Below are 25,339 nucleotides of genomic sequence, written 5' to 3' on the forward strand. Positions count from 1 at the left end.
TTGTCTCCCCTCATGGTGACCACTTGGTCGTTTCCCCTTTGTTGTATCATGTATCGACCTGTATTTCCTCCTTTATTCTAGGGGTTGGCTGTCTTCCCTTAATTTCATAAAATAGTTATCTCCCCTCAGTTATCTCTTGTTCTTCGCATCCCCTGTTCACAGAGTTGTCTACTCGCTATTGGTGACTTCGTGAGTGGCTGCGTAGTCAGATTCTAGTCTTTTTGGACATTGCAGGGATGCTGGAAGTAACCAGTCTTATCTGTATTGGAATATCGTCGCTGTTTCTGCTCGATGCTCCATCCTTCCCTCCCCAAATGTCTCACCCTGATGAATTTGTGTACTCCGTTTCACTCTATCCTTAGCACAGTTCTCCCAGGTGTTGAGGTCGAATAAGCAACGTTTTTGATAATTTTTGAGGCTATCCTTGAATTGCTTCCTTTAGCCTTTGTTCTTCCGTCTGTCATATCTTGGTTCTCCGTACATGAGCTGATTTTAAACTCTGTGATCTTTAATCTTGATAACATAGCCACCCCATCTGAGCTTGTTTTTCACTATGAACACCTCTAGGCTAGGAATCGCAGACTGGGTGTGAACACTGCTGTTGGTAGGATATTCTAACCAGAGTATATTCATTATCCTTCTCACTTTTACTGCTCTGTTGCCCCCATCAGTTTTATAAAATAGCTCCCTCCTTTTTTATCATGTAGTTATTTCTTTTGGGTATCTCATAGTTTGTTCCTCCCTCGTTTGTAGAAGCCAAGAGGAGAACACAGTCTAATGGCAGAATGGCTGCAAGAGATAAGAAAAAAAGCCGAGAGGAGAAAGTGGTGAGTAATTGTTACAGTCTATGTACAGTCATACTTCAACATACGAGTGCCCCATTATACGAGAAAGTCGAGGTGGGAGCAAAATTTCAAGCAAGTTTCTGCCTTGAGATATGAGAAACCGTGAGGATACGAGCATACAATATGTAAGTAACCAAGAATGACAGAGTTCACTCTCGTGATCGTTCAGTATTTCTCGTCGAGTCAGTTTAAAAAAATTTAAAAAAAGACTAGCTATGAGTTATAGTTAAAGCAAGGCACGAGACGTGAAGCTGGAAAAATGATTAAAACGAGGACAAAATTAGATTTAAGTTTATTAAAAGATTAAAACTTACCTTTAAGTGCGTGTTTAGTAAGGTAAGTTCATTTATGTTAAATTCAGTTTTATGTTACTTAACATCACACAAGTCTAGTGTACCAAGCTGTTAAGTCTCTCTCATAATGCCATTAACTGCTGTCTCTCTTGAAGGTACATGTATGAATTCTATACAGTACATAATAATGTTGCATTTTATTGCAGATCATAATCACTAAATGGGTGTTTGTTACTTTGTGAACATAGGTAGTGAATTACAACAATTAAAAACACGTTTTTCCATTGTAATATCTTGTTTTCGTGTGTTTTTTATATTATGGGAACAGATTAATTTATATTTAGTTGTGCTATAGGAGAACAATTGATTTGAAATACGAGTAAATTGACATACAAGCGCTCGAAGCCGGAAAGCATGTAGGAGGCTCGTATGTCGCGGTATGACTGCATAAGGTAGACGACTCCTGGATTAGACGATCTTTCAAACTGGAAAGATCCAACAGTCTTGTGGCCGTCTCTCTATTCTCCTAGTTTTCTATTTGTTTTCACTAAACAACATGAGTAGCATTCGGCTGTAGTCTTCACACACTGTTTGAATTGTGCAGATGATGTGAGTTTGGAGTTGTGTTCACATTGAGTTACCATATGATAAATGTTTCAATGGACATTGGCGTGTAGCGGAGTAACTCTGGCGCTTTGTTAAAAAAATAAGGAACTCTACATCAGAGCTCATTGCGGAGCATAAGAAACTACTCAAATTGGTTTAGGAATAACTGAAGGGTAGAGAATGTTTAAAATGGAATAGCTTGAACGACATTTTTTGCGCATCATCTGCATATGCCGTTTCCATCCTTTGCAAGCGTGAAACATTCGGTAAAAATTTATGAGTAATAAAACTCGCTCGACTCGCGGATTTTTGCAGTTTCCGTCTTGTGGAAACGCATCATGGAAACATGTGGATGTTTGATGTAGTCATGGAAACATGTTGATGTTTGATGTAGCCATGCATGTCTGGTGCCTGTCTGGAACTGCAGTTAGTGTTATCATGCGCTTGAATTAGACTGCATTCACTCTCTATCACTTCTCTGGCTCATCTGGTAAAGTCAGTGGTTGGTAATTAGCCTGTGTGAGTCTGGTTGGTGACCCTAAAGATGGTGTAAGCACTTTCCTTCCTCTGAATAGCACTGAGAAAGGTTTGGTCCAATAGCTACATAGCAGTTCTTTCTGGATGGCATGGCACAAATTTAAATATTCATTTTTTCGTTTATTAAGTTTTGGATTGACAGGAATTATGCTAGACCGAAGCCAGCTGGGCCAACCATAGATCTGTCACTTCAGCTGCCAACTCTTTGTTTCGTCCGCTTGGCAACTCGCATATTATTTTACAATGCAAATTGCCGCAATATCATCAATTCATTTGGTTCTCTAGAATATGAGGAATATCGGTATGGTGCTTTACCTGTAGATGTTATTAGCCCTTCACCTCATGAAGTCCTTTGTAAACTATGTCCAGAATATATCTATTTATCCTTCCACATAATATGTGGAAGGCATCGCTGGATACCCGGCGATGCCCGTATCACTTTTATGAAATGAAATTCGTTATGGTTTACTTTTCAACTTTATTTATTAACCACATTATATTCTACAATAATTTTTAATACGATTAACAATTTATTCTGAATATAAAATCGTAATTTCTATTGGAATGAAACTTATAAGGATATTTTAAGATGTGAATCTAAGTCTGTACTTCCTTATGAACAATATTTTTGGTTTTTCTCCCATTGTATAAAAAAATGATTCTTTGAATTTCCAACTATTGAGCATCTGACCGACAACTGACTTCGGGGAAGCAGGAATCTTCTAAATGTAGACTAGCGACAGGATGTTTTTTCATATATTATATGAAAAAACATCGTTTTCTATTTCGTGACACCAACAGACTACATCTGCCATCATATGTTACAGTTTATGAACTTTCTGTTACTACAACTTTCAATTCATTATCCCGACTCCTCCACAATACTATTAGATTATCAACTTTTAAAACACATTTGTTCAACTCACGCAGTAATTCATTTCAGTCTTTGTCAATGTTTTGTTATCCTTTGGACTGTAATGAAAACATCATATTGTCGTAATGATTACTAAACATGCTGACACAAAGACTTCTGTTTTTTCAGAGAAACCTTTCCACCCATCTTACTCCAATATTCTATGATTGACGCTGTATCTCAATCTATAGCTTCCTTCCTACTGCGTATTAACACTGTCTGGAAATATTGAAGTTGTCTCACTACGTTTGGCATCATCTCTTGCAGTTGCTTCATGGCTTGTAGCCAAGTGATTAACAATCTTTAATATATTCTTGTATAATCCATCTATTTCTACTTATTGTCTCCTCTTGTTACGACAGCGACCTTCATTTCTCCTCATTATACAGTCGCTGACCTCTCCGCTGCCTCACTTTAGTGTTCTTTTAGTTGACACAAACTTAATACCGAGTATAAAATGTCATAGTTTATCACCATTATTTAGTTTGTATCAAAAGTTTCATGGTATCTCCTCTTTCCATTGCTCACTGTCCATTTCCATTGTCGGTACTATGACAACCATGCAATATAATTGGACAATTATAAAATGGCTGGATTATAAAATGGCTGGATTCAACAATTGTCTTTAGTTTTCATCAACGAACAAAATTTGAAGCCCAACAGAATTTTAAGAACTTTTAAATTATAAAATGAACAGAGAAATAATTAAAAAAATTTGAAACTGTTTGTTTGCGAATGCTTAAAAATGTGTAAATCATTACAAAAACTGTTTCATGTCTGAAAAGAATGCAAAACCTTCTGTTCATTCCGCCGATACAATGCATATTTTTAAAAAATTTGTTTATAATAAATTCATTTTCTTTTGTTCTGACAATAAGAAATATCTTTATAATTGCAATATTTCTAGTATGATCATAATTGGATATTGTATGGCAGGTGGGCACAGGTTCTTGTAAACTATGGCCTGACAGGTGGTCACAAGTTCTTGTAAACTACGGTCTGACAGGTGGTCACAGGTTCTTGTAAGCTGTGGTCTAAGTATCTGGTACAAGTACAAGTCTCTGACTTGTAAACTAAGTCAGAGATATTCTGGTTGATATGTTTAGTAGTCATAACTTTTGATAATTACCATTCTGGCGATTTATGGATATTTTATGTTTGATGTTAAAACTACTAAATGTCTCATGTGGCTCAAGATCATCCAATATCTATCGCTCACTATTATGGCACTGATAGGCAAGTGGCTGAACACTCTGTAATGCCAATATATCCATTAGCAAAGCGACATTCTGCAATCCATTAATTGAAACTTAGAGGGTGGGTCTATTCTCAGGGCTACCGCAGTCTTTCGGTGCAAACATTTTATCAGCACCTGCAAATGGTGCATATTTTATTGTCTAGTTTACTAGCTCAAGGTGGACAAATTTAAGGCGGCTCCTTATACTGCCATACTTTCTCTTTGTCTCTGAACATCTAAACCCTGAGCTTATAGCACTGCATTTTCATCCTCCGAATCGCTTTTAGGTCATGGTCACTTTTCAATCCATGCGTTGCCCACTAGTTGTACTAAAAAGTAATCATTTCGGCATCCTCATACGAGCAACTCATCCTTGACATATAAATGGTAAGGTAAAGGCTATAGGTCACACAGAAACAGTAGCGATTAGCAGTAAAAAGTTTTCGGAGCAGAGACATACATGTACATGGTTGTGTGCAGTTTTCTTCCTCTACTGGGAAGAGCTTGGCTGAGTATTATCAATTCGGATCCATCAACTTGAGCGGTTATATGATGTCGAATACTACTCTCACAGCCAATACCTTTGCACATGTTTAGCGAAGCAAAATGGCATTGAACACGCTTGAATCCTACTATTTCTATGATTGGGTGTGGAAGCAACTCCGAACCCATTCGAAGCCTTGAAACGCGATGTGTCAGTTACAATATTGAGCAAAGGTCTCGCCTTGTCTAACGCCCTGCTCTCTGATATGCACGAATAAAACACAAGCCGACAATCTTTGAAATAGTTGAACAACACATGTTCCTTCTGATTCAGCTAATTCCATCTCTGGTGACCCTATTGTCAGAAATGAACAACTTCAAGCCACTTAGTAGCAAAACAACGCAGTTAACATCTGTCACATTTGTAAACTCGACAGGATCACTCTCCAGTTTAGTCATCAATAACCATGATTTCAATGTTCACGATGTCGGCTAATTGGATAATATCCAGAATAGATGCTGTTGTTTTAAGAGCTATTCATTGGGACAAGATTACATAAGTTCGCACGTGAGCCACGTACTTATTATATAGTCCAAAAGGAGAACTTAGTAATCTTTTATTTTGCTGATAACTTAGCGCCATTCGTGAACAGATGTAAATAACTAGACTCAGTTGTGACACACGCTGGCAAGATGTCTTTTGTTACAACTTTCTATTATTCACTATGGTTCCATAACACGATTAATTCGCAAGCTTGGGCCATCCGCCAGATGGAAACGGCAAAAGTGAGTTTTTGTTACTCATAAATTGTTATCGAATGTTTCACTCTCACGAAAGATAACGTCACTCGCGAAAAATACGCACGAAGATTTTTGTGCAAGCTGTTCCAACTTTAGCATTTCTCCAATTTTAGTCATTCTCATTTCAATTTGACTAGACAGGAGGGCGGAGGGCGTTGCTATGACCTCTGGCATAGAGTTCCTTATATTTGTAACAAAGTGCCTGCGTTATAACGCAACATGCCCATTAACACACTTATCCCATGGTAATTCAACGTGCGCACAACTCCAAATCAGCTTTATCCACACTATGAAAATGGTGATTCATACCATTCGAGGGTGAGTCATTGAAATTCGTGTATAGTCGGTCCGTGGCTACAGTTGACAGTCACTGAGGGCATAAGCATGCAAGCGTAAACATCAGAACACGCGTGTGCAGCAGTATTTACTTGACACACAGGCAGCGGGCAGCGTGAGAAGCTAATAAAGCTTTCAAAGAGGATGTCAGGCACTCAACAACTTTGAAGTCCCGTTGTTACGTAACGTAATAAAAGCAATTAAGGTGATGAACTGGTGTTGGTGTTATGATAGTCTATAATCTCATGATCAACTTCATAGCCCATTCAGCGCAGAATTGACACCACCACTCGTCGGATCCCTTTACATCTTATTGTTTAGAGAGCTGTATTCTTCCACTTACTCTAGTGTCCTAGACAATTCAGTTGTGTGTAACTAACGTTGTTTATATTATTATTATCTATTATTATATATATTGTTTGTTATTTATACACGGTGCTTCAACTTTTGCATCTTGTTGGAATTTCTGATATCCTTCGTTTTTTCGTGACGTCATTTTATCGTTGTCGGCCATCTTTATAGACAATTTTATCGTTGTCGGCCATCTTTATAGACAATTTTATCGTTGTCGGCCATCTTTATAGACAATTTTATCATTAAAAACATGAAGCTTTTGCAATGAATTTTTGAAAACGAGCCTTTTGTTTGCAGTTTTTTTATTATAGTATCAAAACTACACCAAAAAGTACTATTAAATACAAGAAAAACAATCGTTTTCTACAAATATAACGGCTTTTTCGTAAACGAGCGCGTGTGCAAACGATTTGATGACGTCAAAAAATGATGGATTGTCAGTAAGTTCAGCCCATTTTATATTGTTAACATTGTCAGTAGCTTACCCATAGTTCCTGCTTTTGTTCTGGGAAAAAGAATATTCATAATTTCTTCTCTGATTGGCCAGTCAGAGATCAACGATCATTTAACGATAATCTTACACAAAATTTTAGTAGATTTTATCAGAAACTATTTTTTTTTCTATCATTTGCGATTGTTCCTGATGTTTGAGGTGATCTGACTGCCAGGATGTTTCTAGATTAAAATTGATAAAACTTAACCGCGGCTCAAACGCTCAGTAAAAAAGTGTGAATGAGGTCACCAGATGCTATAGTTGCTATAATAATAGCTATTGCATTTAAACCATAACTGTCACGTACAACTTTTATCGTATTTCGAATCGTTACTTTGAAGGTTAACGAACCAATCTTTATTTTGAGTACAAAATCGGAATCAATGTGTAGGATTTACATAGTAACTACGATAAAAGTTGTACGTGACAGTTATGGTTTAAGTTGTAGCGATACACGTCTCTATTCTGTCCGTCATTTTGCAACTTTAGATCTCATAATCTCACTTTAAAGATAAGGCCACACGAGACAAAATTCTCATGAAATCGGCGAAATTTGGACGAAATGATTCATACGAATTGACATTTGAACGAATTCGTCCATCGTTGGTTGCGCACGATGAACGAATCCTGAATTGGATGAAACGTCAGAAATTCCTACGAATCGTTGTTTGATTGTCGGTTGAAAAGGTTAGTTGAATGTTGAAGGTTGTTTTCTTTGGCGCATATCCAGAAAGATTGAAATGGATTCGGCTTCAATTTATCACCGCGTTCTGATTGGCTAGTTGAAAGTTAGTTTCGTACGAATCCGTGGTGGGGAAACTCCGTGTGGCAGGTCAGAAATTTCGTACGATTGGAATTTCCCAGATTAGTTGAAATTACACGATACGTGTGGCCTTACCTTTACTTCATCTGAGTGTTTTAATTGCGATCAAGTAAACCTTAATCTTGAAACATCCTGGCAGTCAGATCACCTCAAACATTAGTATGAATCGTAAATAATAGAGTAAATAATAGAGTAAATAATAGAGTAAATAATAGAGTAAATAATAGAGTAAATAATAGAGTAAATAGACAATACTGATATTTTTTGATAAAATCTAGTAAAATTTTGTGCAAGTTCATGCAAACAGCAGTATTTATTATTTTCCAAATTCTGATCAGCTAATTTGCTCCAGCTACAGGAATAAGGAAAGTCGTCTCACTTTTGTAGATACTATCATTTTGGTTGTCATGTTCGCATCGCTCTTCATCATCGTATCAGAGTCAGCGCTGCTTCAAGTAGACTTCTATCACTATATATTATATATATATTAGGGAGGAGCAATTAAGACCTATTGAACAAGTGCAATTTGAAGCTTATTCTAATAGCATGCTACTTATCAGCCGCCATAAAGAGACAATTATAATTATAAGAGATAATTAACGTTTCTCACAAATTAGAAAAGTTTAGAAGTACTCCTGTTTCTAATGCTCAGTGTTTCTATGATTTGAATGGGTTAGGAGCACCTGCCGATATGTTTGTATCGTACCCTTTCAACTATTCGGAGTTCCTTTTCAAGATTTGGGATGTTTCCCTCAAAACCTAACTGGTTAGAGTAGATTCGGTTTAGGGTCAAAGTCACTTTTTAATTCATGCCTAGTCAACTAGTTGCACTAACTCAGCCAGGATGACTGATCACATGAAGGAACTATAACTGAAGGAACAAGATATCACAGAGTTTACCATTTAGTATTCAGGCCTTCATTTGTTTCTATTAAGAAACTTTCTTGAAGCTGAGGGGTGCTGAAAGTTTTTTCCTCCACTTCGGAGAGCTTAGCCTAATCGTAGACTGTAATTGTAGACTGGGACTGTAGACCGTAACTGCAGTATTAGTGATTTGCATTTACAACTTTTCCCTTTTTTTCTGATCAGTTTCACTGATTTTATAAACCAGTAATTTTACAATAAGTTGAATGGGAGCTCACACCTTCGACATTCATTTATAAAAAAATTTATTTCTTTGTATGATTCATTTGTAAAACTAAAAAAAATAATTTTATGCCTCTACAGTAAAACAAAACAACAAAGAGTTTTTATTATAAAAAGCGGTAGGCTACTACTACCTGTCTGTCGTCTATCTGTACGCAGTGGTCAAGGTTAGGATGAAGGAGAGCTTTCGACGATATTCAGATTGGTAGACCGATGCTGTAACACCTGCAGCAATTGATCGCCTTCAAGTATTTATGAACAATTACGCAGCTACCTATTCTCTCTTTTGTCAACACATCTGACGATGTATCACCACGAACTAGAATGTCATGGAAGTTGTATGTACATGTATAATAGATATAACGCTATACGCCTGTCGGTTTTTTTCCGCAAATGCGGCGCAATAGATTAACATTCAAATCAAATTTAAAAACTCGTCCGACTTGACACTACGTTATATGGAATTTTTATGTAGTATGAAGCAAAAACTTTACATAAATTCTTTACGTTGTCTGGAATTTACGTTGTCTGGAACAACTACTGTATATACCCTAGCTTCTACTAAACCTACTATTTAAAAATATATGCTGTCGCTACCATCCAATCGTTAGCAGTCGACCATTTATTCTGCTGCCAACCTTTGTTGAAATCTAATCTCAGTTGATACTATGAGTGATAATTCGTTATTGCTATTTATATAATATTATTAGTTTTTGTTCTCACGAAGAACAATATAGGAGTTATTGAGTGGCAATTAAGAATGAATAGAGATTTGTTTGCTGGTCAACATCCTGAGTCTAATCAGTTTGATATTTAATCAATCAACCTTCCGCTCAGCAACTGACAGAGTCCAGGGCTTCTGTTTGTACATATCTCTTTTATTATTTGCTCTCTCTGCTTCACCTTCTCCCTCTCTGTGTATCGGCTCGCGTCCTCTAGTCGGCTCATGCGTCTGATCTCTTTTCAGTACACTCATCTTTACTGCTGCCTAGCTATCTCGTACTCCGGCACGATCACAGTGACATCGTCACCAGCACCATGGCATTTTCTCCAGCGCCATGACATCGTCTTCAGCACCGTGACATCGTCTCCGGTAGCTTTCGACTCACTTTTTATTTTTGTGAGACGCTTTATGGTAAATTTTTGAAAATGGCTCCTTTTTATATTGCCCAGTACTTTTATTCCGTGTGCTGTGAGAAATCATCATGTGCAATCATCATGTGTAATAACTATGTGCGTAGTCATTTTTAGATGATGAAAGGTGGTCACATAGCATAGATGGTTAATCTTAATATGCGGGTTTGATTACCGTGCGGTGTTATCTTTTTCGTAATGCACTTATCATCCATTCAGATGGACGTACAGACAGACAAGTGTCTTATTATAGTACAAAAGATTCTTAGCAAAAATGGTTATTAGCAACATTATTGACAAAAATTTCATTTCAAGCAAAAATGTTCTTCAGATCATGTCATACAAAAATTATACAACAAAAAATGAAAAAGTGCAACAGTTAGCCACTAAAATCAAATAGCCGAAGTGATCCTAGTTCAATAATAGTAGTAACCATTTTTTTAGTTGAGGTGCAATTTTAGTTAGTAGAACATCCTCAAAGACGACAACTTTGACATGAGTAAAATTGATAAAAGCTGATCATTCAAGCCGACCATTCCTATGCAATGTATGTGGTTTTGATGCATTAAAATTTGCTGTCTATCTGGTGCATATGCTGTTCCCTGCGTATTACAATGAGTACAAGTGTAAGTAGGGGTGACTAACTGTTTATACAAATACAATAAGTCTTCATACAGCAATAGTGTAGTGACACCTGGGTGTGCCACTCCCTGCCAGTAGCCAAGTGTTACTCTGGGGGGACAAGCAGGTGTTTCCATAGGGTTTCCACAGACAGCTCACGTTTCCATAGGGTTCTATAGTAGAGCGATGGCTATTCAACGACCTATGTCAGGGTTGTATTATTTGAGGTCAAGGACGAAACACCACAGAAGATTAGACGAAAAAACTACTACTTCTCATAGCGTTATTCGTTAGGCACACGACACTAGTCAATCAACAGCTTTTGTTACTACAGCATCAAGCTACGATACAAGCTACGATACAAGCGTTGTATGGAAGCTTAGTAAATATTGAGTGCATCCCAAAACTAGAACATAGTAGAGGTAAAATAAAAAACATGGCTACCATTAGCTATGCAACATCTTACTAAGGTGCACAGCAGGGGCATCATCCATGAGCAAAATGTTTTCTCTTTGACGTCTATATTAGTCATTTTTTATTATTACATTTGTAATATGAATCATATATATCTCTAGTTTGGTTTTAAATGACCTTATTCGGGGAAACAGTTTTCATTTGAAACGGTTTTACATTATTCTAGAGCGTTTGTGTGTTTATCGTTAGTGGAGCTACTGTCGTTTTGTGCATTCAGTGTTTCGTTTTAAAACATGTCCTCCAATGGTAAGCTAGACAATCATAACAAAGGAGCAGGTGAACACATCAGGCGTTGTTCCGTATACACATGAATCTGTTAGTCTTCTCTGCTATCCCCGGCATCAATGGTGGCAAATTTGCCCATGATTTTTTTATATCTCCATGATATTGTCCTGCAGCCTTGAAACTGCCACTCTGATTACAATATGAAGGGATCTCAGCTTCTCCATAAGCAAATATTTCTTAATTCTCTTTAAGGGGACTTTTATTCTTTAACTCCTGTGTGATTCTCTGTTAATGCGTGAAGGTTGGATCGTGACAGTTACAGAAATAGTTCTTTGTTTGAAGGGCTGATTCGTGATCACCATGTTTCCATGATACGCATGCGTGTCATGCGAATTTGGAGTTGTGTTACCGTGCGAATTGAGTGTTTCTATAGACATTCACAAGATGCAGATCGCCTCGCCTATTATAGCTAATAATTAGCGATGCAGTCAGCGATGCACGTGTTATCGACGTATGAAACTCGATTAATAAAGGACGACGAAAATATTAAAAGTGTTTGAAATAGAGTAGCTGTATTTAATGCGCATCATTCGCTGTTTCCATTATTCGCAAGCATGATGGGTTCGATGAAGTTTTGCGAATCGCAAAACTCGCTTAGCTCGCTGTTTCCATGATATGGTTAACTTGCGGATTGGCTCAAATTTGCGAATCATGCGCATCGTGGAAACAGTGAATTTGGTACTTGCTGATTTCTGGCCTCTGAGTCAAGGATACGACTTGCCTCAGGCGATTCTTTGACTTCAGAGAAATGCTTAATCCTTTTAAGAAGCAGTGAATTGGGTCACAAGCGTTTTTATTCATGACTGAAAATATTTGTTCAGCGTGAGTCGTTCTCTCAGCGGAGCGAGAAAGGGACTTGAAGGGTGCTTAACTCAGACTTTGCAGCTCTCGCTGAAGCTTAAGAGAACTGATCAAGTTATTGTAGCAATTTTATGACCAAAATAGATGCCGTTGCTTTTATGTATTGATTTAGGTTTCTCTTATCTAATTGTGTTCGCTCTATTGTTTGTTTTACTGTTTATCATAGATTTCCATGCGGAGATGACGCATCAGTCTAGTTCATATCCATCATTCTGCTGCCTGCTCCTTAAATTCCCTCCCAAGTTTTGTCGCTAGCTGGTTGTTATACCTCTTTCTAGTGTTAACTCTTTCGCTATGGAAAGTCATTGTAACGGCTCTCGTCTGTACCTACATGAATTACAAATACATAGATCACAGAGTTAATAAATCCACCCGAAATTTTACCACAATAAATTTAGGGTGTTGGGTTATCATTTTACTAGAAAATTGTACCAGTTAGCATTCTTTTTACTCAGAATGTTACAATACTCTATGCTATACAGAACGACTCGTGATATCGCAGTTTCCAAACTGTTTTGTTTTTGGTTTTTGATTTGAAAAGACAAATTGTAAAGAATGACTTAAAAGTCGGCTAGTGAAATTATCCAATATGAGGTCTCAGGTATTTCTGATAACTAAATTGTTCAATTAGAGAAGGTGGGTTTGCGTTTTGGTTAAACTGCAAAAATGATAGCATTTTACTTTTATAATTCTTTGTGCTGAATTTTCTGTTGATTTCAAATAAGCTTTAGATTCAAGCTTATTGACAAGCTCTGTCTTTTACAATAAAAATGGCAAGTGTACGGCAGCGGAAGGTTTTGGCATGAACTAATTCCTTCAGAACAATAAAGAATTCTGTAGTCAAAGAGAGGCATATTTAGAGGACAACTTAGGTTTCTCATAGGTATATGAGGAAGACGGTGTCATCCCTTAATGGTCTCTACAGTTCTCTGGTCTCCCAGATGCTACTACAGTTTCATATAAGGGTTAGATTCAGAAGCTTTAAAAATTACTTACAAAAACATGATTATAAAGTAAGACATTGGCTTTTCTCTTACCAAGTCAAGTCTCACGGTCGTAGTTTCAGTCCTAATCCTCTCAAGGTCATCAGTTATTATATCTGTAGCACTTTCAGTCGAAGCCATATTTACGTCAAACCTTGGCAACTGGAATGTTGAGATGCTCTGACTTGTCACGGAACCACATTATCTTTTGACTGCGCAGTGAATCTGTTGATGTTTTTGTATATATGGATGTGGTTTTTTCTACTTAACATCTTTAGTAGCAATGTCTATACTCAACCGAGTTGTCAATCTACCACCTCCTTGCTCTACGTCCTCTCCATACTAGTAGAGTGTATAACCGATCTATGCACTCGACTAGTATATAACCTGTCTATGCAAGTGAGCGTTTTAATTACCATCAAGTTTTGCCAATTTTAATCTGGAAACTTCGGCAGTCGAATCACTTCAAACATTAAAAACAATCGTTACTGATAGATACTGATTTGAATCGCAAATGCTGACACTTTCCGATAAAATTTACTAAAATATTCTGTAAGTTCATCTATAAGGAGTATAAGTCTCCTAGTTGGCTCATTTTCATAGCTCTCTATATTCATTCTGGTTCTCTGATTCACAAATGCACAAAAGGAAGCACAACTTCCATAAAATATTTGATGAACATTTTGAATCTGTTTTTGGGGGATTAGATCATCAGCATGACGTATCCTAGAGGAATGGTCCATTGAATCACCGATCGACTCACTCTACCATCTCTTGCCAGCTCTTCTATTCACACCAGCTGTTTTGACACTCTGGTCAATTTATATGCAGACACAAAGACATTCATCATGGTGTGTTTGTTCTCTTATCCAAAACGGCCCTTGATGACAAGCTATTCCTACCACCAGTAGCGTTTCATTCCGTGTGGCTCCGCTAGTTAAAAGGATTGGCTCAGTGAAGATTCCATAATTTTCACTGCTTTGGAATGATTTCAAGGGTGAAATATTTCAGGCATTAAAAAGACATTGTGAAAAGATGAAAACACCGAAAGTGAGGATTGGGTTCGGCAGGAAATATTTCTGGATTGTGTCACTTCGTAAATCATGCCATTGAAGTTATCAAAGCCTTTACCATCTGTATTTTACCTTTAACAGATCAATCAATACCATTGATTGATCTATTTATGTTTTCACCGGTGACTACAGCCTCTGGTTCACTTCATAACATGGATGTGTATTTTTTTCCAGATTTACCATTCAAATTGTTATTCGATCTTGTTTAGTGAACCAATGATTTGATCTGTATGTTATATCAGCACAGTTAATAGGTGTACAAGTGAACCCCAATTTATGCAATAAACACAATACAATATACAGAAAACAATATGCAGTATACACAAAACAATATATATACAATATACACAAAACGATATATATACAATATACACAAAGCAATGTAGATACAATATACACAAAACAATATATATACACAAAACAATATATATACAATATACACAAACCAATATACATGTATATACAATATATACAATACCCAATATATCATAATTTGGTGCTTTGCCAGCCAATGAAGCCAGTAAAATGCAAAAACTATACTTAAGTTTCTGTTGTGCAGTAAATGTTAGGATGTTTCATACGAGTCCTGATTTGCTGCTGTTCTCTGAAAGTTGTCCTCAGGGTCCCTACGAAATAGAAAGACTGAAATGTCACAAATAACACCAGATGAGTTTCTCTATTTATTAGTGTAGCTAATCACCTTTTATACACTCCAGTGCTTGTTGCATGCTTACAATCAAAACTTTATTTTTACCATAGATCTCACAGGAACTCACCTGATGGGCCTTTTCTTTGCATCTTTCCTTCTGGTCTTCAGCACCTTTGCTACATCTTCTGCTGATTCACACAAAAAATCCTGTGTTACAGATTTATCTGTCCTTTGGTTAGTCATTGTGGTCATTTTTGTCCATTGTGGAGACTTGTTCACACCTGAGTGTGTCATGTCCCATCTGTTACTCACTGTTCTCTGGATCATCATCCCATCAGAAGGGGCTCTTCTGGGCGACTAGAGTTACTGAGTCGGTCACTATGTTAAGCCTTCGTTCTGTCTTTGAGTTATAGCTTTGGTAAAATCTTGGGTATTTTTGGTTTTATAAAACCCGGTGGATTGAGTTTGCATTAATACTGTTAGACTCATGAGTTGTGTAATATCCTTTCCATACTATTTTACTATGTTTCCTTGTATTCAAAGTTTAGCATAGAAAAGTTTTCTTATACAAGAAGTGAGTTGTTACATGAGCAGAGATATTTCTAGTTTCTGTTTCATGGTTTTGAACGATCTGGTATTAGACCCTTATTATGTTGTATGTATTCTTCTCATTGCGCTTCTAAAAGGGTGGATTACAAAGCCAGATATGGTTCTTCTGAGAGCTAATCCTTCCTTTTTATGGTATCTTGCAAGTTGGGCAATTTGTTATTATTTTCACCGCAACTTTGTATTATTTGTGTTATGAATCAATAGATTACATGAAAGCCTGACTGGGAGCTATTTACTGGGTTAGAACACAGACATCAGGAGTCAAGTAAGGGTGTTTTATTGAGCAGCACGTGAGTTTGAAAAGAAATCAATGGTCTAAACTGGTTTTTGTTGCAGGAGGATGACTTACAGTGGATAGAAGATAACATACCAGCGAGTGTGGCAGACACGTAAGTGTATAACATACATCCCACCCAAGCCCGCCATGCCCTTCTTACCATCTTTTTCTCTAGCCACCTGGAGAAAAGGTGGAAATAAGCTTTACCTCCTTTTCCAAACACCCTCTTTCCACACCTTTCTCCAACCACCTATCTTCATCCCGTTCTCCAGCTAACTGTCTCCACTCCTTTCTCCGACCACCTATCTTCATCCCTTTCTCTAGCCAATTGTTTCCACTTCTCTTTCCGATCACCTATCTCCTTATCTCCTTTCTATATTCCAATCTTTTGCTTACTTTCTCTCTTCTCATGATGATTATTGGTGCTGACACCTGTGTCACTTGCCACTCTGTTGATAGCCTATCTAAGCATATCATCACGCCGGGCCATAATCTGGTTTCAACAGTTGCAATCACTTCTCATCACTCTTGTTCTCTCTTTCATATCTTTCTCTTCTGTTTTTATTTACCTCTCTCATTTTTGCACTCTCCTTTCCCTTCCCTGCGCTCCTTTCCCCTCTTTCCCTTTCTCTCCCTCCCCCTTTTTTCCTCCCCCTCTTTTCTTCCCCTCTTTCCTTCCCCCCTCTTTCCTTCCCCCCTCTTTCCCTTCCCCCTCTTTCCCTTCCCCCCTCTTTCCCTTCCCCCTCTTTCCCTTCCACCCTCTTTCCCTTCTCCTCTCTTTCCCTTCCCCCCTCTCCCTTCCTCCTCTCCCTTCCCCCCCCCCTCCCTTCCCCCCTCCCTCCCTTCCCCCCTCTCCCTTCCCCCCTCTCCCTTCCCCCCTCTCCCTTCCCCCCTCTCCCTTCCCCCCTCTCCCTTCCCCCCTCTCCCTTCCCTCCTCTCCCTTCCCCCCTCTCCCTTCCCCCCTCTCCCTTCCCCCCTCTCCCTTCCCTCTCTCCCTTCCCCTCTCCCTTCCCCCTCTCCCCCTTCCCCTCTCTCCCTTCCTGTTAACTGTTAGTTTTTGAGCTTTTAAGAGCTTGTAATCATATTTCCACATATTTGGCTCTTACAACACAGCAGAGTAAGACAGGGTAAATCTTTTGATACCGAATAACTGTAATGTGAATTTTGTTGCAAGTCAACCTTTAAGTATGTGTCTAGTAAGCTAAATTTGTTCAAGTTACATTCAACGTTTATCTTATACGTCTGTTTCGAAGGTAAGAACTCCCCACAGTATGTAATACCGCACATAATACATTGCAAGGTTACATTTCATTGCATATCTTAATCACAAAAGTTACTGTAGGTTGCTATAGTTACTAAGGTTGAAATATTATTTTGCTATTAATTTTAATATGTACAAGTTGTATATAAAATTTTGATGATTTTTACCAGGGGCTGTTTGCTTTAGATATTTTTTACGAGTTTCTATACCCCTCTACACAACATTTTCACCTTGCGATACCAACACTGGAACGAATTAAAATTATTTGGCGGATCCACTGTTCCATAATATTGCAGTTTCTCTTTAAAACAATTTCCATACAAATGTTTGTTCTTTGTCAAGTTTTGTCATTGAAATGGATGTTTGCCAAATTCTATTTTAGGCGACACAAACCAGCATAATATTTTGCGTAGACAGGAAGCCATGATTGAAGTTAATTGTAAGTTAACTCGCTGCTCTGTAGCCTGAGCTCAGACAGACCTACAGCAGATACATCCGTTCTCTTGTCGGTTTTATGAAAACTAAAAAATTCCATCTGTTTTCTCTTTTGATCATGTCTTGTATTAGAATGCCCTTTGGTAAATGGTACTAGAACTTACAGTGGGTGTAACAGATTCCATGTAATTACCTAAGAGCTGCCTGGGATTGATCATGTCATGGTGACAAAACCTAGCCTGAGGTCTTAGCCAATCAACATTTTCAAAAAGGCTTTATGCTTCTTCAGTGCAGCTAACAAGCATTACGACTGGTCGCACCCTCTCCAACGCTTTCAATTTCAGTCAATTAGGACGATCAATAGGTCGTCGAGTGAAGGTGAAAAAGTTGAAAAGGCGTAAATAGTTGCGTTTCCCCCGCATGATATCCACTCTCATCTTTTCATGCCGTCTAATTACCCTCTTTTGTTTCTCTCTTGTACTGTAATAGCTACTTAGTGCTGTACTCGCCGCGTTTGCTCTCCGCAACGCTAGCGGTTTCTCTGTGAGAGCGAATTCCCAAACAGCGTCAGTTGCGTCTCCACGCACTCTGGTAGCATGCCAGCTGAACAACAATTCTTTGCATCCAAATTCAAGTCGTCATGGAGATTGTATCAAATTTGAATAGGACGTTACCCTCGCCAAAATAATCTAGGCCTTATTGCTGTTTGTTATGCGTGTTTCGTTGTAAGCGCGAGTTTTTCTCATTTGGTATGCGTTCTGTTTCATGAATGTTGCTTGATCTCTACAGGGCACTACAGCCGGTACTGAATGATTCTGAGGAAGAGCTCATGACAACTCGCTTTGAACTTTCAAAAATGGACTGAAGAGACACTATACGCTAAATGAGCTTCACTCTGTATAGGCACACATGTGCTCTTCATTCCAGGCAGTCATACAGAGACTGTTTTCTTATCTATTCATAGCAGGCTCTGTCTCTATTCTGTGTTTGCAAGATCTCTCTGCTCCTGTATTTCAGATATATAGTGTTGATGACCTGTCATGACTATAGTATATGACCAGGTATATACGACCAGATGAAGCAGTGTTTCCTTGAGTTGTGTATTTATTTGTATTCTTTCATGTTTTATCTGAAGTTACTGTGGAATATACTGACTGTGTCAATAACTCACTGCTTCACTCTGCCTCCCATTCATTCTCACAATAAACTCTCCCCATTTTACAGACACCCTTAGTTTAGATGCTGGAGTTGTGCTACACCTACTGGCTCATCTCACCGATTACCTTCTAGTTTGTCTGTGTAATTACCGTAGTTGTGGTTTGCACGGTGTTTTGGTATGCAAAATGCAAAAACTTATTCCAGCCCTGCACTGGCTGCTCTAGGGAACTCCATTAAGCCGGTTGCGACCTTTGAACTTAGACAACTTTTGTTAGTACTTGCGTTTCGAAGCTTAAGATAAAATTATAGTTTTTAATAATTTCTTTTCTGTTAGATTTTCTATTGAGCAACAATAACTTAAATTAAGGTGAAGCGGCTTTAGCTTTTCAGATTCATTTTTGATTAGTTATAAACAGTTTCCCATCTCATATTGGCTCATATCCTCCTGTGTACTTTGAGCTTAAAAAATGTGTGTGCATTAAAAATTTATAAACACAGTAATAAGGTTATCATCTTTTTATTTATGTTAAAACTACTTTTAGATTTGTCTCCCTTGGCCCATGCTGACTACCATTAAATTCTGCCAACTATGTTGCGGTCTCTACGATATTTCATACAAGCGTATATAGTAGAAAGTAAAAACTGCAGTTTTTTCCGATTTATGTTGCAGTGAGAAATGAGAGGCTTTGCATCTGCTCTTTTGGAATTTTAAAACAAGTTTGAATGAAGAGAACAATTCGAGTTATACTAAACTACACAGATTTTTAACCATTGGCATTGCAATATATCTGATATGTCAATATATCTCATAGCAACGCTGATATCATATATCATACTGGTAGACACTAGCATACAATGGATGTTGGATCCAAAGCATTGTATACTTTGAGAAACAGTCAGATTAGAATAAGTTTATTTCTGTTGGATTTGGTGTTGTCGTGACTATCACGTTATCTTAAAGTTCTTCAAACAAAATAAAAGGTAATAATATTACGTCGTCCTCAAGTTATTTTTGATAGCTGGGTAGATCAGCAGCTATATAACTACGTACAATAATTCACGTGTGTCATTTACCCATTGCACGTTGTACGATTGTGAATTGTTTAACTCGGGAATCACTCCTGACTAAAATAAAGGAGATGGAGAGTATGATAATGACTCCAATGGAATTTCAATTCTATCTGGTTATCATTTTATTTAGTTTCAAGAAAAGCAATTTTGTTAAAAAGTAGTCATTTTAACTTGCTAACACTCATCCTTAAATAAAATAGTATTCTGCTATTTTCAAGGGTTACAATAATTCAAAATCAAACATTGATTATATAAGATTTATCCTTCAGACAAGGTGGTGAAATTCGAGGATCACATATTTTTCATCTGTCATTTTTATACCTCCTTAATTTGATAGATCTACCTGTCAGCGCTTGTTATACCGGGTGAACAAGCGATATTATCTGAAAACTACCAACTTAACTGACAAATACTAGTTTGTACGAATTGAGTCGTCGTTTTACCAGAAATTGGTGATAAGATAAAGCAAACTTAGCAACACACCGTCTTATGCAAATAGCAACCGCGTTGGCAAGCGCATGTCAGTTGTTACGTTGCACCTTGGTTACTTTACATTCATCGATCACTCTCTCGGCTGCACAGACATTGCGATAGAGTTGGCAGTTAAGTAAAAACATCTTGACAGGCTTTGCAGCATGATCGGTTCTCGAACGTTATTTTAAAGGAATCTTCCATTGAAGATGTTGATATTGCAAACAGGCCAGCATAGTTAACAATTCTGTTTTGCTTTTATTAGATTTGAGAACAGGCACCAATTCTCCTGTCCAACGACTTTCCTAAAAGCCGATTTTTCTTTCAACTGAGCTGGTTAAAAAAATTGCGCATGAGGAAAATAAAGTTTTAAACAGGGTTGAAATCATGTGTGAAACACCAACTGGCTGGACCGTTTGTCATCTCGGCTTTTTCTGTGAAAAACTGGGTGCAGCAACGGCCTTACGAACGCTTGATTTGCAAACAATGGGTTGAGGTTCAAATCTCCGAAGAAGAAAGAGACAACCATAAATTGCTTACTATCTAAAAACCGGGTATATATCCAGTCCTCAAGGGTACCTTGCCATTTGACTCAGATATGTTCAGCCAGGACTATAGAGACATGCTTTGTGCAACGAAGCTCTCAAAAAACCTGCACAGCCTTTGTCTAATCATACTCGGCCTTCGAGGGATTGCTCACACAATTCAGTAGGTGACGCCAACACTTGTGACACGATGAAAGTGTCAACTAACATGATGATTGATGGTGTTTAATATAAAGATATCAGTGTTTCTAGTAGTTATATTTTACTATACAATGTACAAACAACATATTACAGACAACACGATACTTGACAAGGAAAGGCGCAGGCCCAAATTGGACCAGAACTATAAATAATGGTTGAATACATTATTGCTTCATTGTCTTCCGGACTGCGATTGGTGGATTGCTTTGTAACGCTAAAAATGATTGCTTCAGTCAGGATCAATGAAGCACAATTAGAAGTTTACTTCATTATAGGAAGACACAAAAAATTGGAAAGCAGCTCACTTACTAGTTTTGGGTGAATCAATGCCAGACGGTTTAAAAGAAAACTTTGTTATGTAATTAACCAGTCAATAGGAAGCAAATACAAGTCATGTGACAACCCTTGGCGTCGGCTCAGGCTAAACCAATAGTCAATAACGTCTTCCAAGAATTTGTCAAATTATCTGGCTTTGACGTTGCAGATCAATCAGGAGTCAAAGTGTCAGGTGCTCAAATGGTTAGCCCATGAAGAGTTAGCTTCGATGACGCGTCGTCAATATTTACGAGGTAGTTGGATGCCTTAATCCATACAGGACTTGGTGCTTGGTAGACATAAACATGGCTAACCTCACCGGTTGTTGATGGGTGTTGACAGATATACCTCACTTTTCAAACACTGATTTGTAGAGGAACAGGTTTGCCATTGTCATGAATTTCTGCTGTCGGCACCTGTTTAAACCGCTGTCCTTGGTTATGCTTATGTTTTGTTTTACGGAAGAAACAGAATGCGACAGCAGCGATTATTAAACCAAGTACGATGACAGAGGCAGCTACAGTTATCACAATCCAGTACTGGAATTCATCGTCTGTCGATGTGGAAGATGTTGGGTTTTTCGGTTTGGGTGGAATTCCTGATTTCATGCAGACTACGTCACCATTAAAAGGTGTGCGCGGTGGTCCTCCACCAAGAGACTCCCCTAAAAACCAATTTCCATTGGCATCAAGAAGGAAGGTAGCTGTCATTGCATAGGTAGACAGCACAAGGTCAAAATTGGTAATGAACTCTCTGAAGGGTTCCCAATAAGTTGGGCTTGTAACAGTGATCACTGTATCCAGGTCACTCGTCCAATAATATTCACCAGTTGATGGGTCGAACCGGTCACTTGCATCTGCTTTTTGGAAAAACCCAGGAATGTACATAAAACTATTGTCCATTGTCTCATTTACTTTCGAAGCCATGAATTCGTACTCTTCCTGGTTAGGGAACGTCACCACATCCGTCCCATTAGCGTAAGCCTGACAGAACATACGGCTAGAGTTTAAGTTTGTTGCAGAGGTTCCACTACAGATGATATAGGTGTAGGCCTTGGTCTGGTAGTTAGGGTGCTCTTGACATTTCTGCTCAGCTAACACTAGGGGGAGCAGAAGAAGCCCGAGGATTGAACACAGCATTCCAGCTCAGAGATTTCACCAGCTAGCACAACGGGAGATCATCAGACGAATGCCTGAAATAGAGAGAGTATGTTGTTGCTAACCGCATGGTTGGCTGCACATGGAAAGTGAAAGAATGTGCTCAACTTTCCTGAGGAAAAGATCTAATTATTTATTAGGCTATTCCAGGTACTTGAAAGAACTCGAGGCTTGATCTTCTGCAAGGTTTCTGAGTACTATCACATTTGAGCTGCGGCCTGCAGAGGTAACCTAGGGCAGCAGACCAATTTAAGATACAATGTTTTCTTTGAGCATCAAATTGTTGCTTATAAAACGGTAGATATGTTTTACATCCAAAGGCAGGTTCACATTTAGTTGTGATGTCACGCCAGCTGTCTGCTGATTAACTCCTCCTCGTATTTCTATAAAGATAAACTTGCACAAAATTTGTGTAGATTTTATCAAAACGTATCTAAAGGTATTTTTCTACCGTTTGCGTAGCCAATGATAGAAAAATTCCGATTGTCTTTTGTTTGCAGTGATCTGACTGAAAGAATGTTTCAGGACTGAAATCGATAAAACACTTAGAATAAAACTGCATGCAAAATAACGACACCAGTTGCTATAGCTGATATTGCGTTCAAGTCGTACTGTTACGGGTCTCTATCTTGTTAGTCTCTTTGTAACAATTGCACTTTCGCCTGATCTGAGCGTTTTAATCGCAATCAGGTTTGGTTGATTTTAATTTTGAAACATCATAAAAAACAATTGCAAATGATAGAAAAACATCAATATTTTCTGATAAATTCTACTAAAGGTTTGTGTAAGCTCATCTCTGACTGCCAATCTCGGCAGCAATATCGGCAGCAAGTCTAAGAAATAAACTTCAACCAAACTCAATACCGAAAGAGCATTACGCCCATCGTCATGAGTGAAGTTCCTGCAATAGCATCTGTTCTGCTGAAAGTCAAGGTGAAATGTTTTAAGAGGCTACAGAAGAAACGGAGAACACAAGTTTAAAGGCTAAGACGATGTTACGGCAGAGAGCATGTGATATTGTATCTACTGTCTCTGACAGATAACCTGAGATAAAGAAAGCTCTGCCTTGTAACTAATGATTTCACAGATTACTTGTTCATCAATCGCTGCTGCGGATTGCTGCCTGTTAGAAAACTGCCAACTGCCTCTCATTCTCATAAAGCTAGATATTAAACGGATCAAAGTTATATATTTTAATATCAGAGCCTGTCGACTTGTGGGAGGCAGAACTTGATTTGTGCGCAATTAGACGACTTGAAGAAGCTCTATGGGTGTGAAATAGCCGTCTTAGGCGGTCATGCCTCCTGGATTATATAACAGATGTCAGCTAGTTATTACCTGCGCATTACGTCTGCTATGTTAAGCCTGGTTCCCATATACACCAAAAGCATCGGCGACAGCACTACAGGGCCACCAGCGGTGAAATGTGAACCTACGCGCAGAGCACCGCCGGGAGTTCAACGCTGTTCAACGTTTGCGAAGATCCGCAGGCCAAACCTTCCTGAAATACACTGTACAGGTGAAGGTCGGCATTTTCGAAACAGCATGGCGAGTGAACAACTTTTATGCAATTATTAGCGATGCAGCTTTATGTGAACAGAAGCCGCCGGAGTCTAGCGCCGCAAGCGTTTTGCTTCGTGAGATGTCTCGCACTCGATATGGGAACCAGGAAAGAAATATGCCATCTCAACTATCTTATTCCAGACCAAGGAATAAGAATTCGACTCATAATTATTGATGTCCGTCAGATAAAAAAGGCGAAACAGCTAAGAGAATGTTCACGAGCGCAGATAATTCGTGGCCTATTCTAAGCGAGCTGAATATTAGACAGCTTACAGCTGTCGTCAGCTGCACCTTGTCAACGGTTCAAACGTAATTCACTAATTTATCTTCTGAGGAATTTCGAGACAACAGATTTTGTCTGCAATGTTTTTCGACGTCGTTCCTCCGAACGGTACTTTATTGTAAATCTCCACGCAATTTATTATGCTCTTACTTTCAGCTGTTAGTGAATAACTTGATTTCAAAGGCCTATTGTTGAGACCCATCAGAACACACAATGCAAATCAGGCCTGTCAACAAGTGTAAATATCAGCTAATCCTTCCAGTCAACTCACGGCTCCCGACTCATCTCGCACGCCATGCCTCAATTTTATAAGTTCAGTCTGGGAATCGTGTCTGTCTACAGGAGCCACAATCATAGCCATTACAGACACGATAGCCGATAGTGTTTGCACTGGTTTCTGATTGTCTCACAAGTACCAACTGCAACTAGCTTCAAAGTTTGGATTAAAGGGAAGATACAAATATCTGCATACCTTCTACAATAGGCGCTTCGGTTGTTCTAATATTCCTCTGTGTTTGTCTCTCCTAACACTTTGTCAGACTGTTGAAAGCCAGCAAACCAAACATTGATTATCACTGTGGTAGCAATGCTTCCCTATCTTGTTTCTTCTCAAATAATACGCCGTTTAAATCTTTAATAGTATCAACACGTGCGAATATGCGGCTAGCGTCTTGTGATTGGGCGCTGATAAGATAAGGGGCGGAGCTCACTCTCAGCGCCAGACGATAGAGTGTGACGTATGCCGCATATGTTCTCAATAGCCGTGAGATGGTATTCCCTCGTTGTAGAAGGCAGAACTGAATATATAACTGCAGATAATACTGGCTCATAAAGAAAACTCTGTAGTCTCCACTGCAATGCTTGTCTACTGCTTGCTGAAATACACACTTTTTCCGCCAAAAAAAATGAGATAAGAACCGTTATACTAATGATAACACACATATTTGTGGTAGACTAATTTACATGGCACAAATATACACAAGGCACATGTATGTGCATACATGCACATACATGTACCTTGTATGCTAATAATGACTCAGGGTCGT

General features: G+C 38.5%; 2 protein-coding genes across 3 annotated transcripts in view; both read left to right on the plus strand.

Moving 5' to 3' along the window:
- LOC137397625 (transmembrane protein 87A-like) overlaps window positions 1-18,756 on the plus strand; it is a 50,794-nt gene extending 32,038 nt beyond the window's left edge. The window contains exons 15-17 of one of the 2 annotated variants that reach the window (XM_068083919.1): window positions 754-827; window positions 15,893-15,945; window positions 18,319-18,756. In XM_068083919.1, the coding sequence (XP_067940020.1) occupies window positions 754-827; window positions 15,893-15,945; window positions 18,319-18,394 (203 nt within the window). In that variant the 3' untranslated portion in view covers window positions 18,395-18,756. Of the gene's footprint in view, window positions 1-753; window positions 828-15,892; window positions 15,950-18,318 lie in introns of those variants that run through there. The other variant, XM_068083920.1, reaches the window with a different exon arrangement.
- The window catches only part of LOC137397626 (general transcription factor IIE subunit 2-like), a 156,629-nt gene continuing 137,359 nt past the window's right edge, over window positions 6,070-25,339 (plus strand). The window contains exon 1 of the mRNA XM_068083921.1: window positions 6,070-6,081. The gene's annotated coding sequence lies outside the window, so the exon portion shown is untranslated. The remainder of the gene's footprint in view (window positions 6,082-25,339) is intronic.

This window comes from Watersipora subatra, chromosome 5 (assembly GCF_963576615.1).
Source record: "Watersipora subatra chromosome 5, tzWatSuba1.1, whole genome shotgun sequence".
NCBI lineage: Eukaryota > Metazoa > Bryozoa > Gymnolaemata > Cheilostomatida > Watersiporidae > Watersipora > Watersipora subatra.